At 54.2% G+C, this 16,358-nt stretch overlaps 1 protein-coding gene across 7 annotated transcripts in view; it reads left to right on the forward strand.

Moving 5' to 3' along the window:
* TCN2 (transcobalamin 2) overlaps positions 1 to 16,358 on the forward strand; it is a 34,747-nt gene that overhangs the window by 11,334 nt on the left and 7,055 nt on the right. Inside the window, exons 3-10 of one of the 7 annotated variants that reach the window (XM_070065826.1) lie at positions 633 to 741; positions 4,528 to 4,673; positions 6,492 to 6,622; positions 7,282 to 7,364; positions 8,054 to 8,310; positions 12,639 to 12,831; positions 13,557 to 13,726; positions 14,190 to 14,351. In XM_070065826.1, coding sequence (XP_069921927.1) covers positions 8,247 to 8,310; positions 12,639 to 12,831; positions 13,557 to 13,726; positions 14,190 to 14,351 — 589 coding nt within the window. In that variant the 5' untranslated portion in view covers positions 633 to 741; positions 4,528 to 4,673; positions 6,492 to 6,622; positions 7,282 to 7,364; positions 8,054 to 8,246. Of the gene's footprint in view, positions 1 to 632; positions 742 to 4,527; positions 4,674 to 6,491; positions 6,623 to 7,273; positions 7,365 to 7,683; positions 7,837 to 8,053; positions 8,311 to 12,602; positions 12,832 to 13,556; positions 13,727 to 14,189; positions 14,352 to 16,358 lie in introns of those variants that run through there. The other 6 variants (XM_070065828.1, XM_070065825.1, XM_070065829.1 and 3 more) reach the window with 6 other exon arrangements.

Below are 16,358 nucleotides of genomic sequence, written 5' to 3' on the forward strand. Positions count from 1 at the left end.
GTCCTGCCTCAACATTGCTACAGCTTTGGCCATTGGGAGATTCTTCCAGCTGGCTCCTGTATCCCTTTGACACACTCCGCCTGTGTGTGTTGAGGGTGGGGGACATGCGCACACACGCACACGCACACACACACACACACACACTTTCATCCTTTGTGGAACCCAAGATGCTCCAGTTTGTATATTTCTTGTCCTGCATAAGAGGAACCAGGGCTCCTGGGAGAAGTGCATGAATGGTATTGTAAACCAAGGTCTGGGCGGTAGGCGTTCTCATCGCTGCTCAGGTACTGTTGCCTCTAGACCCTCTCAGCTGAAAGAGCAAGGAAATGTATGTATGTGTTCTGCTGTATACACACATCTATAAACACCCCCACGTGTCCCTCTCTGCATCCGTATCAAACTAAGCATGAGTCTGTGCTGGAATCTCTAACTCGAATCTGTTATGACATGGGTCATGCTAGCTTCCTCCCCTTGCCTGTCTGTAAACTCACTCCATTCCAGTGCACATGTCTAGTAGTGTCAGACTTACTGACCCGTACCTCACAGTATGCAACCAGAGCATAGTGCTCACGTACAGATACTTTCCCCTTTATTCTTTTTGTAATTTTATTTGTTTTCATTTTATTTGAAAGGCAGAGAGACAGAGAGATTGTCCATGCTCGGATTCACTCCCCGAATACCCTCCACAACCGCCGAAGCCAGGACTCTGGAACTCCATCTGGTGTCCCACGTAGGTGTCAGGTACTCAAGTCCTTGAGCCGTCTCCTGCTGCCCCCCGACATGTACACCAGCAGGAAGCCGTACTGGGGACTTGAACCCAGGCACTCCAGTAGAGGATAAGGGCAACACAAGTGGCCACTCAGCTGCTGTGCCAAACGCCCACCCCTTCCTTTAGTCTTATAGACCTCGCTCATTTTCAAAGTCAACCCCTTCCCCCTCCCCATTTCCCCTACCCATTCCAGCAAGGTTGTTTCTTGCATTCGCAAGACACATTTGTCAGGTCCTGCATTCCTCCATAGGATCCTTTGATCTAAATGATTTTTTTAAAAAAAGGTTTACTCTGTGCTGCACATTTCCATAGACTGTGACAAACGCACGGCATCATGTGTCTGCCATTACACAAGGGTCCTTCAAGATGTTTCTGGGGAGATGGAATTATAATTTTAGTGCAGAAATTTTTGGAACTCATTCAGAGTGTTTTCGTAAGTTGCGTTTGCCATAAGCTTTTTAAGTACCCTTGTATGAGCTGACTACATTTGTAGGGATGTATTTCTGGACTCCGTTCTGTTTCATCAATACCACCACCATTTTGATGACTAACTTTATAGCAAGTCTTTTTTTTCTTTTCTAAAAAAATCTATTTATTTGTGTGTTTTTTTGACTTTTTAAATTTTTAATTAGTTTTTAGCAGATTCAATGTGATTTGTAGATACCATTCTAAGAACACAATATTCCCTTCCTCCCTTCCTCCCTCCTTTATAGCAAGTTTTGAAATCAGGTGTTGTAAGCTTTCTAATTTTGTTCTTCAGTATTACTTTTAAGATATATTTTGTTTGTTTTAAGGCCGGTGCCGCGGCTCACTAGGCTAATCCTCCGCCTAGCGGCGCCGGCACACCAGGTTCTAGTCCCGGTTGGGGCGCCGGATTCTGTCCCGGTTGCCCCTCTTCCAGGCCAGCCCTCTGCTGTGGCCAGGGAGTGCAGTGGAGGATGGCCCAGGTGCTTGGGCCCTGCACCCCATGGGAGACCAGGAAAAGCACCTGGCTCCTGGCTCCTGCCATCAGATCAGCGCGGTGCGCCCGCCGCAGCGCGCCGGCCGTGACGGCCATTGGAGGGTGAACCAACGGCAAAGGAAGACCTTTCTCTCTGTCTCTCTCTCTCACTGTCCACTCTGCCTGTCAAAAAAAAAAAAAAAAAAAGATATATTTTGTTTGTTTTAAAGGCAGAGTGACAGAGAGAGAGAGGGAGAGACAGAGATAAAGACATTTCCATCCACTGGTTCTCCCAGTGTTCATGGGCAATAGTTTTCTTTTCTTTTCTTTTCTTTTCTTTTTCTTTTTCTTTTTCTTTTTCTTTTTCTTTTTTTTTTTTTTTTTTACAGAGTGGACAGAGAGAGAGAGAAAGGTCTTCCTTTGCCGTTGGTTCACCCTCCAATGGCCGCCGCAGCCAGTGCACCGCACTGATCCGATGGCAGGAGCCAGGTACTTCTCCTGGTCTCCCATGGGGTGCAGGGCCCAAGTACTTGGGCCATCCTCCACTGCACTCCCTGGCCACAGCAGAGGGCTGGCCTGGAAGAGGGGCAACCGGGACAGAATCCGGCACCCCGACCAGGACTAGAACCCAGTTCTAGGCGGAGGATTAGCCTGTTGAGCCGCGGCGCCGGCACGGGCAATAGTTTCGAGACCTCCTGGGATTCCTGAATCCGTGATGCTCTAGTTCCTCTGTATGAGACGGTGTAGTCTGCGTGCGCACTATGCAATCTTCCCGTATACTTCAGATCCTCTCTAGAGTATTTATAACAGCAAATACAATGGAGATGCTAATGGAGGTAAAGACCCTACATTTGTTACAGATACAATTTTCCCCCAAATGTTTTCAATCCAAAATGTTGGTTAAATCCGTGGATGTGGAACCCATGGAGTTTGGGAGTTGTCTGTAATTTTGAACTCATAAATCCCAAAAAGGATCCCAGAAGCTGCCAGGCTTCCAGGAAGAACATTTTGGAAAACCGCAGCCCTAGCTGATGGGACCATTGATGATTTTCTTTTTTTAAAGTTTATTTATTTTTATTTTTCAAAAGATTTATTCATTGATTTGAAAGGCAGAGTTTTACAGAGAAAAAGAGAGGGAAAGACAGAGGTCTTCCATCTGCTGGTTCACTCCCCAAAAGGCCACAACAGCCAGGGCTGAGCGAGGCTGAAGCCAGGAGCCGGGAGCTTCTTCTGGGTCTCCCACATGGGTGCAGGGGCCCACGCACATGGGCCACCCTCCACTATGTTTCCCAGGCACATTAGCAGGGTGCTGGGTCGGAAGTGGAGCATCCAGGACCCGAACTGGCCCCAGGATGGGATGTCAGCATCCATCACAGTGCCAGCCCCTATTTTCCTTTTTATATGAAAGACAGAGATAGAGACTGACAGAGATCTTCCACGTGCTGGTTCACTCTTCAAACACCTGTAACAGCTAGGGCTGGGCCAGGCCAAAGCCAGGAGCACAGAGCTCAGTCCAGGTCGCCCACGTGGGTGGCCAGGGTGCAACTACCGAAACCATCGGCTGCTGCCTCCCAGGGTGTGCGTTGGTGGGTAGCTGGAACCAGAAGCAGAGCTAAGACTTGAACCCAGGCATTCTGATAGGGGATGATGATGCCCCCCTTTTAGATTTATTTATTTATTTGAGAATCAGAGTTACAGAGAGAAGGAGAGACAAAAAGAGAGAGAGAGGTCTTCCATCTGTTGGTTCAGTCCCTAAATGGCCACAATGGCCGGGTTTGGGCCAGGCAGAAGCCAGGAGCCAGAAGTTTCATCCGGGTCTCCCACATGAGTGCAGGGGCCCAAGCACTTGGACCATCTTCCACTGCTTTTTCCAGGCAATTAGCAGAGAACTGGATTGGAGTGGAGCAGCCAGGATTCCATCTTCGAACAAGATTTATTTGTTTATTTGAAAGGCAGAGAGAGAGAGAGAGAGGAGAAAGAAAGGGTTTTTACCCACTTGTTTACTCCTTAAATGGCCTCAATGGCTGGGGCTGGGTCAGGCTGAAGCTGGGAGCCCAGGACTCCATCCAGGTCTCCCATGTGGATGGCAGGGGCCCCAGCGCTTACACCATCTTCTGCTGCCTTCCCAGAGAAGGCGTTTTCAGGGAAATGGGGTGCAATTGGAGCCCCCAGGACTTGAAGTAGCACTTCGGTATGGGATGCTGGCGTCACAAGCAGCAGCTCAACTCTCTGGCCCTCCCAAGTGATGTCTTTTTTTAAAAGATTTTATTTATTTAGGGGCTGGCGCTGTGGCACAATGGGTTAACGCCCTGGCCTGAAGCCCGGCATCCCATGTGGGCGCTGGTTTGAGACCCAGCTGCTCCACTTCCTGTCCAACTCTCTGCTATGGCCTGGGAAAGCAGTGGAAGATGGCCCAAGTCCTTTGGCCCCTGCACCCACATGGGGGACCCGGAAGAGGCTCCTGGCTTCGGATCCGCACAGCTCCAGCTGTTGAGGCCATTTGGGGAGTGAACCATAAGATGGAAGACCTCTCTTCTCTCTGTGTGTGTGTAACTCTTTCAAATAAAATAAATAAACATTCTATAAAAAAGATTTTATTTATTTATTTGAAAATCAGAGTTACACACACAGAGAGAGAGAGGAGAGGCAGAGAGAGAGAGAGAGGTGTCTTCTATCCATTGGTTCACTCCTCAATTGGCTGCAAGGGCCAGAGCTGCGCCTATCCGAAGCCAGGAGCCAGGAGCCAGGAGCTTCCTCCGGGTCTCCCACTTGGGTCCAGGGGCCCAAGGACTTGGGCCATCTTCTACTGCTTTCCCAGGCCACAGCAGAGAGTTGGATTGGAAGTGGAGCAGCCGGGATTCGAACTGGCACCCATGTGAGATGCCGGCACTGCAGGAGGAGGCTTTACCCGCCACACCACAGCACTGGTGATGTTTTAACCACTGTGCTCTACACCCACGCCTGGTGAGTTTCTTTTTCTTTACTTTCCCCTCTTTTTCCTCCTCTTTCCTCCCTATCACACATGTATTTTCTAGTTTTCTGTGCAAACAACATATGTTCCATGTATTTTAAGCTTAAGATTCATTATCAACATCATTCCTTGTAAGTGGTTTCCAAAGTAAGATTTTAATATGTGTACTTTAAATTTTAATTTTCTTCCCCTCAACATTTTAATTATAGAAATCCAAACATACAGCCAAGTTGAAAGAATTTAGAGTGAACACCATGTACCTAGCTTCTGTTAAACATGTACATTTTTTAAAAAAGACTCATTTATTTTATTTGAAAGGCCGAGGGGCCGGTGCTGTGGTGCAGCGGGTTAACACCATGGCCTGAAGCGCCAGCATCCCATATGGGCACCGGTTCATGTCCTGGCTGCTCCACTTCTGATCCAGCTCTCTGCTGTGGCCTGGGATAGCAGTAGAAGATGGCCCAAGTCCTTGGGCCCCTGCACCCACGTGGGAGACCCAGAGGAAGCTCCTGGCTCCTGGCTTCGGATTGGCGCAGTTCCAGCCGTTGCAGCCAATTGGGGAGTGAACCATCGGATGGAAGATCTCTCTCTCTCTCTCTGCTTCTCCTCTCTCTGTGTAACTCTGACTTTCAAGTAAAATGAATAAATCTTAAAAAAAAAAAAAAAGAAAGAAAGGCCGAATTAGAGAGAGAGAGAGAGGTCTTCCATCCACTGGTTCACTCCCCAAATGACCACAATGGCTGGAGCTGGGCCAGTCTGAAGCCAGGAGCCAGGAGCTTTTTCCAGGTCTCTTACATGGGTGCAGGGGCCCAAAGACTTGGGCCATCCTCTACTGATTTCCTAGGCACATTAGCAGGGAATGTTGGTTTTACCCACAATGCCACAGCGCTGGCCCCAACCTTTTTTAATTCCTAAAATGAGTATTCCATATAAAACCATATCACAGTGTGTTTGTTATAGGCATTTTTCTTATGCTCTTGTCATGTACATAATTTTATTTTTTTCTGTTTTTTGAAAAAATTATTTTCATTTTATTTGAAAGGTGGAGAAAGAGAGAGAGGGAGAGACTTAGTCCACTGGTCACTCCCCAAAATGTCCACTATAGCCAGAATTGGGCTTAGTCCAAAGCTAGGAGCTTAGGACTCAATCTGGGTCTCCCACATGTTGAACCATCATCTGCCTCAGGGTGTGCGTCAGCAGGAAGCCGGAGCAGAGCCTGGAGCAGCCAAGACTCAGAGCAGACACTGCAGTACGGGATGCGGTGTCCCACGAGGCCCACCCCTATTCTTCCCTTTTGGATTATTTCTTAGGCTGTGTCCCAGCCTACTCAGCCTGAGACCACCAGCAACAAACCAAGCCATGTTTGTTGACCCATTGCAACGAGAGGCACAGCCCAGCAGAACTGTGGGGTCTGAGCCAGGGAGGGGAAGGCTGCAGCAGGTCTGGGGGAGGCGGGAGTCAGGCGCAGCGTCAGCCGAGCAGTGCTGGTGTTCAGAACAGTCTTATCTGAGGCAGCGTCTTTGCATCGTATCTGACTTAGCCTCTCCAGGCAGGAGTGGAAGTTTCATTCTGTTTTTTTTTTTTTTAATGATTTATTTATTTACTTGAAAGTCAGAGTTGCACAGAGAGAGGAGAGGCAGAGAGAGAGAGAGAGAGAGAGAGAGAGGTCTTCCATCTACTGATTCACTCCCCAAATGTCTGCAATGGCCAGAACTAGGCCCATCCGAAGCCAGGAGCCAGGAGCTTCTTACGGGTCTCCAATGGGGGTGCAGGGGCCCAAGGACCTGGGCCATCTTCTACTGCTCTCCCAGGCCACAGCAGAGAGCTGGATCGGAAGTGGGGCAGCCGGGACTCGAATCTGCGCTCATAAGAGACGCTGGCACTGCAGGCAGAGGCTTTACCCACTGCACCACAGCATCACTCGGAAGTTTCACTCTTACTGGTAAGAAAGTGCCAGCCCCGTCACTCTGTTTCTAACAGCTGTGGGAAACTCATTCCTCCTCTGGGGGCTGAGTTCAGGCAGCGGGGTGGGCGGGTGGAGGAGGGTGCCGGTAGGTGTTTGTCTCCTTCACAGAGGCACCCTTGCACCCTTGGGGCTCAGGAGTGACCCCCCTGAAAAAAGCTGCTTGTCACTAGAGGCAGGTGTCAGGGAGACTCTCAGCCACGGCCACCTCCTCCAGTCTGCCCTCCTGGACATGGCAGGAACCAGAATTGTGGCCATCCAGGGCCAACCATTGCAGGCAGAGGGGTGTGTGTGTGTGTGTGTGTGCTGGGGGAGGCGGTGCTAGGGCAGTGGCTCCATTGCACACCCCACTGTGGTATCCTGGAGATCCACAGCCACACTTCTGCAGACGCTGGGCCCCCAGGTGGCCACGGGAAACCTGCCTGCCCTGCACAGCCTGTCTCCTGTTAGCTCCAGGTATTATGTAAACAGATGGACATCTCTGTAGTCATCTGTGGGAAGCTTTGGCTTGTGATAAGGCAGATGCAAAAATAGGTTGTGCTGGAAGAACGACCCTTGGCCGTTTGTCCCAAAGCAATGCCGTAAAAAGCCAGTTTGGAAATGAGTAGAGATGGTCTAAAGCTGTGACAGCTTTGCAGGTGGCACTGGAAGGGAGCTGTCGGAATGATCCTGCCCAACCTTCTATTCTCACGCAAGGGGAAACCAACTCAACTCAGAGAGGGTAAGCAGTGTGGCCCAGGTCACACAGCTCAGGCACCTTGATTCTCCTGGGGGGCTGGGCAGGTGAGGAGAGGAGTCTGTTATTGTTATTGTCTCTGATCTTTGTTATTGTCTCTGCTCTTGGCAGAGACTTTTTCTTTTAGGTTGCTTTCCTCACTCTGGCAAGCAGCCCAGCTTCCCGTGGTGACTCAAACAATCCAATCTCATTCTTTAACTTGTTGTTTTGTCTCCTGGAGGCTCCCTCCCTTGGCTTTTTGAGGGCTGGCTGAGAAAACTGGCCTGCCTAGTCTGGACCCAGTGGCTCCACCCCCCACCCCCCCACCCCCACCCCCAGCGCTGGGCTGGCCGGGGCCAGGACAGCTGACTCCAGCACTCTTGCTCACGTGATCACCACCGCTGTTCCCTGTTGCGCTCAAGAAGTGTCCCGGGCCAGGGTGGGCGCTTCCCAGGGCTCCTGCTGGGAGGGGAACCAGGTAGGCACCCGCGGCCTGCTGATCTACTTGGGAACAGCTCTGGGGACACCAGGCAGGCGCAGCCGGGCAGCCTGGGGGCAGATCAGCCGTCCCCAGCTCTTTAAGCAGTGGGGCCCGGAACGTGACTGGTGTCAAGTTGGTGCCTCCCTGCCTTCCCCTGTCCCCCGCTCTGCCCTGCCTTCCTGTGCTCTTAGGCCCTCTTCCTCCCCAGCCACAGATGTTCCTTCCTCCTGATTGCTGACTTAGCAGTGCACTGCCGGCTGCGGGCGTGGAGGGATTAATCAGTGACCGGACGCGGCCCGTGTCGGAGCAGTGACCCGCTGTGGTCGAGAGCACCTGCGAGGCCAGCCCCGCGAGGAGTGCGCCCATTTCCCGTCCAGTCCCCTGCTGCTCAGCCCCCTGCTCCTGCCATGGGGTGCCTGGGGGCTCTGATCTTCCTGCTGGGGGCCCTGGGGGCTCGTGCTGAGATCTGTGGTGAGTAACCACCCCCCTAGACCCCACACCTCTTTCCTGCTGGGTTCTTAAGCGGGAGGAGTGTCCTGTGGTCATTGTGTATCTGGGGAAACTGAGGCTCGGGGCGGAAGGAGGGCACTTATCTGTCCCCCTGGGCCGCCACCGACCCGGGCCCATCAGGCGACCCAGTACGGTGAGGTTGAGCCCACGCCTTGCTCCCCGACAGGCAAGATCTCCCCGACGGAGCCACGCATTTGTTCTCTTGTTTAGCCCATCGCTAAAGGAGCCATCTCGTGCTTAGGCTTTAGGGCCAGAAAGAGCAAGCAGGACAGGTCCCATCGCTGCCCTCCTCAAAGCTGGGCTCCGGGAAGGGGTCGGACAGGAGAAATCAAGGGACAAGCAGGGCTACCTGAGTGCCACAGTGGCCGCCAGCCACGGGGGTACGGGAGAGAGCCACAGGGGCCATGGCGGGGGAAGGGAGGCTGGGGATGGACCTCCAAGGACCAGCAGGCACCAAGGGAGCAGAGGAAAAGGAGCAGGGACAAGCATTGCAGGCAGAGGGAAGGGAGTGGTCGGAGGCCTTGTCTGCTCTGGTTCTGCACCCCAGGGGACCTCTGGGACTTCCCTGGGGTCTCTCGGGACCCGGCTGTGAGTCTCAGAGCACAGACAAGGGCCTCACACACACGCACTGGGGCCAGTGGGAAGCAGAGGCGCCGCTGCCTCACCTGTCTTCTTCCCCCCTGTGCTCTGCGGTGGTCACTGCTGACCCTGGAGAAACCCCGAGAGGCCGGCATAATCGTGTCCACATGGAGGAAGAAGGCAGAGGTTGAAAGGGCCGTCAGCCTGCTCAGAGGAACCTTGCCGGACTTGGTTCTGGAACCCCAGGCCAGGTCCTCCCCGGGTGCCAGGAGCCTCAGCCCCGTGCTCTACAAGAGTAACGAGACCCCGGGGCCCTGGGCCCTTGGTTCTCGTCCAGTCGGACTCCCGGGGAGACCTGGGTTCAGCCAGCCAGAGCTTCCCTTCCTGTTGACCTGGCTGCCTGGTACTCAACTTTGGACAGTGATCCTGTAAGCCCGGCGACCCCTCAAGATTCCTCTTCCCTGGGGATGCAGAACCTTGGACGTGACTTTGTGGGATGCAGCCCACTGCTGCCAAGTCACATAGTCTCTCCCACCCTCACTTCCTCCCCTGCCAAATAGACTAAGGATGCTCCCATGCTGGGGGCCACAGCACCTGGTTCGCCAGCTTAAAGTTCTGCATGCCTGTGACACGGACAGGGAGTGCTGCCCCCGCGCACCTGCGAGATGGGCTCCCGGGCTTCTGAACGTCAAGGCCAGTCCCTCCCCAGCGGGAGGGCCGGGCGCCCCTGAGAGCAGGAGGCCCCGTGCTGAGGAGAGTTTGCCCCAGGTCTTTCTCGTTACCCTGGGTGAATCTGCCCAGCTTCTTCCTTCTACAGAGATTGGATTGCGGTCATCAACCTCCCTTTCAGCCAACTCCTCCCCTTATCACTTCTAACCCAGGCTGACTCATCATGCCACAGGTCAGAGCCCACGGTAGAAGCTTCAGGAAGGAAGAGAGGGAGAGACAGGTGCGGAGGGACAGGTGGCAGGAAAGACAGAGGCTGGGACAGACCGGGCAGACAGACCCAGAGACCTTGAAAGAGAGGGACAGACAGATACAGGGAGAGACCTGCAGAAACGGAGACAGAGGGGCCAGTGGTGTGGTGTAGCTGGTTAAGCTGCCACTCTTGACACCTGTATCCCCTATCAGAATGCCTGTTCAGGTCCTGGCTACTCTGTTTTGATTCAGCTCCCGGCCAATACAGCTGGGAAGGGAGTGGAAGAAGGCCTACGTACTTGGGCTCCTGCCATCCACATGGGAGTCCTGGGTGGAGTTCCCCACCCCTGGCTTTAACCTGGGCCAGCCCTGGACGTTGTGGGCATCTGGGGAATGGACCAGTGAATGGAAGATCTCTCTCTCGCTTGCTCTCTCTTTCTCTCGCTCTCGCTCTCTCTGTCTCTTTATTTCAAGTATATGAAAATAAATAAAAATTTTCAAAAATTCATTTTATTTATTTGAAAGGCAGAGTTACAGAGAAAGAGGGAGAGATACAGAAAGAGAGAAATATCTTGGGTCTGGCACTGTGGCATAGCAGGTAAAGCTTTCTCCTGCAGTGCCGGTATCCCATATGGGCGCCGGTTTGAGTCCCGGCTGCTCCACTTCTAATCCAGCTCTGTGCTATGGCCTGAGAAAGCAGTAGAAAATGGCCCAAGTCTTTAGGCCCCTACACCCACATGGGAGACCTAGAAGAAGCTCCTGGCTCCTGGCTTCGAATTGGCACAGCTCCGGCCATTGCAGCCATTTAAGGAGTGAACCAGCAGATGGAAGACCTCTCTCTCTCTCTCTCTCTCTCTCTCTCTCTCTCTCTCTCTTTGCCTCGCCTTCTTTCTCTGTGTAACTCTGACTTTCAAATAAATAAATAAATCTTAAGAGAAAGAGAGACCAGTGCCGCGGCTCAATAGGCTAATCCTTCGCCTGCGGCGCCGGCACACCAGGTTCTAGTCCCAGTCAGGGCGCCGGTTCTGTCCCGGTTGCTCCTCTTCCTGTCCAGCTCTCTGCTATGGCCCGGGAGTGCAGTGGAGGATGGCCCAGGTCCTTGGGCCCTGCACCTGCATGGGAGACCAGGAGGAAGCACATGGCTCCTGGCTTCAGATCAACGCAGTGCGCTGGCCACAGCGCGCCAGCCGCAGCAGCCATTGAGGGGTGAACCAACGGGAAAAAAAAGGAAGACCTTTCTCTCTGTCTCTCTATCTCACTGCCCACTCTGCCCGTCAAAGAGAGAGAGAGAGAGAGAGAGAGAGAGAGAGAGAGAGATTTTCCATCTGCTGGTTCATTCCCTAAATGGCCACAACAACCAGTAGTAGACCAAGCTGAAGCCAGGAGCCTGGAGCTCCACCTGGGATCTCCCACGTGGGTGGCAAGGACCCAAGCATGTGGGCAACCTTCCGCTGCCTTCCCAGGTGCATTAGCAGGGAGCTGGAGCAGAAATGGAGCAGCCAGGACTGGAACCAGCACTCACATGGGATGCTGGCATCACAGGTGGAGGCTTAACCCGCCACACCATAATGCCGGTCCCAATAAATAAGCATTAAAAAAAAAGAGAGAGAGACACAGAAAGGCTCCGAGCAAGAGAAAGAGAACAGAAAAGCAACCCTGTGTCCAGATTCTCTTAGTGAACATTTGGTGAGAAACCAGCCACGTGTTCTGGCGGAGCCCACACAGCAAGGAATTATTTAGGGTTTTGCCTAGCGATGGTCACCTCATAGCAACAGTTACCTATAACTTGTGGGGAAATAGGCATGACCCAGGTCCTGGTTCCGGGAGGCCCAGGAAACACTTTGTTTCATCCTCCGGTTGGAGTGTCCCCCAGCATCCTAGGATGTGGCACAGTGGAGGCCACCGTCGGGCAGTGGAGCCCACAGGGGACAAAGTGCTCTAGGGCCACCCTGGTTGAATCTGACCAAACTGAGGTCCCCTTCGCTCATGCAGAGATGAGAGGAAAAGCATGATTTTGAGATCTGCACAGTGGAAGCTCCCCAGGCAGCCGCAGTGTGCCAGGCGGTCTGTGGGGTTTGCAAAGTACATGAACTTTGAACTTCTGTCCCCTCTTTTGTGCAAAGTGTTGATGACAGTGTCTGCATCACAAGGCTGGTGTGAGAGTGGCATGGCCTCCAGGTCTTGCTGTCGCTGCTGATGGATGGATCAGTTGCCTGGCAACAGCATCCTCTGATCTCCACCATGGACCACCTCCTCTCCCCATCTCACTACAGCTGTGTGTGTGTGTGTGTGTGTGTGTAAGAGAGAGAGAGAGAGCGCGGGAGAGAAATAGAGATCTTCCATCCACTGGTTTACTCCCCCAGAGATCTGCAATGACCAGAGCTGGGCCAGGCCAAAGCCAGGAGCCAGGAGCTTCTTCTGGGTCTCCCATGTGGGTACCAAGTTCCAAGGACTTGAACCATCTTTCACTGCTTTTCCCAGGCCATTATCAGGGAGCTGGATTGGTAGTGGAGCAGCCAGGACTTGAACTGGGGCCCAAATAGGATGCTGGTGTTGCAGGTGGTGGCTTTGCCTACTGTGCCACAATGCCAGCCCCTCTAACTGTTTTTTGGGGGGATACTTGCTTCCCTTTTTGTCCCCTGTCTTCCAGGGTGGCTGTATCTCCCCATGCAAGTGGGCTGTGTGCTGGGTGGAGGTGGGAATGGGTGGAGGTGGACGCAGGCCCTGGTAAAGTCAAAGCAGTTCCTTGCTGGCAGCCTGGCTCTGCCACCTTGTGTCTTTTCTTTCCTAAGGTGTGCCAAAAGTGGACAGCCAGCTGGTGGAGAAGCTGGGCCAGCGCCTCTTACCTTGGATGGACTGGCTCTCCCTGGAGCATCTGAACCCCAGCATCTATGTGGGCCTGCGTCTGTCCAGTCTGCAGGCTGGGACCAAGGAGGACCTCTACCTGCACAGCCTCAAGCTGAGCTACCAGCAATGCCTCCTTGGGTATTTCCACACTCTCTCTTCTTGGTCCATTTCCCAAGAGGCAGGGTGCCTAGGTTCTGGTTTGGGCCTGACGCTGCTTGGTTGGCAGACCTCATGCAAGTTCTGTCTTCTCTGGGCGTCTCTCCACCTGTAGAATGAAGGAGTCACAGATGCTAACATAGGGCCCTTGGGCTGCTATTACACCATTCTGTGCCCATGGCAGACATCACTAATCTATGACCACACTCTCATACTGAGCACAGAAACAACACCTGATTCTTCCCATGCTTCCCTCTGTGCCTGAGGCAGACATCACTAATGCATGACCGCACTCTCACACTGAACCCAGCAGCAGCACCCGATTCTGTGCTCCTCTCCCATGCCCGAGACAGACATTACTAATCCATATCCGCATGTTTTTTGTACTGAGTCTAGAAGCAGGCTTTCCCTGTGCTCACTTTCCAGGGGGACTTTAAGGGGAGGCCCATTCGGGTGAAGAGTCAGGAGCCGGGGGGCACCTCCAACTGGGACCGTGTCTCAAGGAGACGCAGGCTGGGGAGAAGGAAAGGAGAGAGTGCGTGGGCGAAGCGTGGGGCAGGCCCAGGAGCCCTGGGGGTTTATCCTCGGCCCTCGTCTTCCATCTTTAACCAGTTTTCGTGTTGGGGTTTGTCTGCACTTTGTGACGTTGGTGGGGGTGCCCCCGGCCAGCCTGACCGCAGACCTGTTGTCCCCCGGCCTTTCCCCAGCTCGGCCTCCGGCGACGACACCAGCGACTGCCAGGCCAAGCCTTCCATGGGCCAGCTGGCCCTCTACCTGCTCGCCCTCAGAGCCAACTGCGAGTTCGTCGGGGGCCGCAAGGGGGACAGGCTGGTCTCACAGCTCAAGTGGTTCCTGGAGGAAGAGAAGAGGAACATTGGTGAGGGTTCGCCAGCGGCCGGGGCGGGGAGCTGGGAGTCTGGTGAGGACCAGAGCTTGGGGGAGGGCGCTCTTTCCCCGCCTCCATCCCGCCCTCTCCCTCTCCACCGAGAGGCTGTGTTTGCTCCAGTGGCCGTGCCTGAGCCACCCTTTCCTGCAGCCCACAGCGGGTGATGCTCGGCCACACTGACTGCCCTGACCACCCGCCTTCCTAACGTGCTCTTCCACCTCTCGGCGAACTCCTCTGCCCCCTGACGCGACCCAGCACGTGACAGCCCCGGCAAGCCTCTTCGGCGGGCACGAGTGCCGGTGGAGGCTGTGAAGGGTCCCAGGCCCAGAGGCGGCTGCTGGGAGGTGCAGGCCGTGGGGTCCCGTGTGCCGATGGGGCTGGTTGCTGGGACGGGGCAGGGAGGCCGCCCCTCAGGCGCAGCACGATGCCCACACCCCGCGTTTCTCCCTGCCAGGTCACGATCACAAGGGCCACCCCCACACCAGCTACTACCAGTACGGCCTCAGCATCCTGGCCCTGTGTGTCCACCAGAAGCGGGTCCCTGACAACGTGGTGGGCAAGCTCCTGTACGCCGTGGAACATGACCAGCACCTCCACCGGGGCCACTTCTCCGTGGGTGAGTGAGCCAGAGCCTGCCGAGGCCCGACTGGCGCGCGCTCAGCCCCAGCCCCAGCTGAGGGTCTCCGTGTCCTGGCTGCACGTTCCCCTTTCTTTGGGATCCCTGCTTACCGCACCACCATGCAGTGAAGGGCTGAGGGCCCCGTGTGGGGCCGTGGGGCTGGGCTGAGGTCCTGACCATGGCCCATCACTCGCTCACTGTGGGAATGACCTCCCAGCAACGTCTCCATGAAGGATGACTGACAGGCAAAGGGCCCTGCCCTGCGCCCGGCGTGGAGAAGGCTCTGCGTGCTGTGACCTTGTCGTCACACTAACTGGGAGGCCTGAGACCTGCAGTCTGATTGCTTCCACTGTGTGACCAGGGGCCTCCACTTCCATTTCTGTCTTCCTTTCAGATTTATTTATTTGAAAGCCACAGTTAGAGAGAGAGAGAGAGAGAGAGAGAGAGAGAGAGAGAGGTCAGTCTTCCACTACTCAGATGACAACAACAGCCAGGACTGGGCCAGGCCAAAGCCAGGAGCCAGGAGCTTCCTCTGGGTCTCCCATGTGGATGGCAGGGGCCCAAGCTCTTGGGCCATCTTCTGCTGCTTTCCCAGGCCATCACTTGGAGCTGGATTGGAAGTGGACATGAACCAGTGCCCGCAGGCTGCAGCTCTACCCACTATGCCACAACGCTGGCCCCCTCCATCTCCATTTCTGATCACTGTGATTCAAGGTCTCTCCTGGGCCTGATGTTCATGCGCTATGTGTATGGGCCTCACCTAGGCTTGGCGGAGGATGGAGCACGTGAGGGGAGGGCAGGTGCCCAGAGCAAAACATGCGATAGGGCCCCAGCCAGCAGGGAGCTTCTTCTACCCCAGAGGCCTGTAGAAAACCCGCTGTGGATGCACTGAAGCCAGCTGGAGGGGTTGGCGTTGTGGCTCAGTGCATGAAGCCACTGCCTGCAACGCTGGCATCACAGCATCCCACATGAGCACCAGTGCAGGTCCCAGCTGCTCCACTTCTGATCCAGCTCCCTGCTAATGCACCCGGGAAAGCAGCAGAGGATGGCCCAAGTGCTTGGGTTCTTGCACCCTCGTGGGAGACCCAGAAGAAGCTCCTGGCTCCTGTTTTTTTGTGTCCATCTGGGGTGTGAACCAGCAGATGGAAGATCTCTCTCTATGTCCCTCTCTCTCTCACTGTCATTCTGCTTTTCAAGGAAATAAAAAATAAATAGCTCTTAAAAAAGAAAACCATCTGAAGGAGAGGGAAAGGCTTAAATAGCTCCAGCGCCCTGACATCTCCCTGTGCCAGTCAAATCAGATTAGCTAGGGACAAACCCAGGCATCTCTTGGTTTAAAACTCCCTGGGAGAGGCCGGGGTTATATTGTAGCAGGTTAAGCTGCCACTGTGGTACTGGCATCCCATGTGGGTGCTGGTTCAAGTCCTGGCTGTTCCACTTCCGATCCAGCTCCCTGCTCATATGCCTGGGAAGAGCTGTGGAAGAGGGCCCAAATGCTTGGGCTCCTGCCACCCACATGGAAGCTCCTGGCCCCTGACTTCAGCCTGGCCCTGCCCTGGCCATTGGGGCCATCTGAGGGAACAAACCAGCAGATGGAAGATCTCACTGTTTGTCTGTCTATCGCTCTCTCTCTGTAATTCTGACTTTCAAATTAAAAAAAAAAGAATGTTTAAAAAAAATTCCCAGGGCTGGTGCTGTGGCGTAGCAAGTAAAGCCGCCACCTACAGTGGTAGGTGGCACTGGTTCAAGTCCCGGATGCTCCACTTCCCATCCAGCTCTCTGCTGTGGCCTGGGAAAGCAGTGGAGGATGGCCCAAGTGCTTGGGCCCTGCACCCACATGGGAGACCCAGAAGAGGCCCCTGGTTCCCTGGCTTCGAATGAGCACAGCTCCAGCTGTTGTGGCCATCTGGGGAGTAAACCAGCATATGGAAGATATCTCTCTCTCTCTCTCTCTCTCTCTGCCTCTCTAATAAATAAATAAATCTTTAAAAGAATTCCCTGGGA

Source organism: Oryctolagus cuniculus, chromosome 21, assembly GCF_964237555.1.
Source record: "Oryctolagus cuniculus chromosome 21, mOryCun1.1, whole genome shotgun sequence".
In the NCBI taxonomy this organism is placed as follows: Eukaryota; Metazoa; Chordata; class Mammalia; order Lagomorpha; family Leporidae; genus Oryctolagus; species Oryctolagus cuniculus.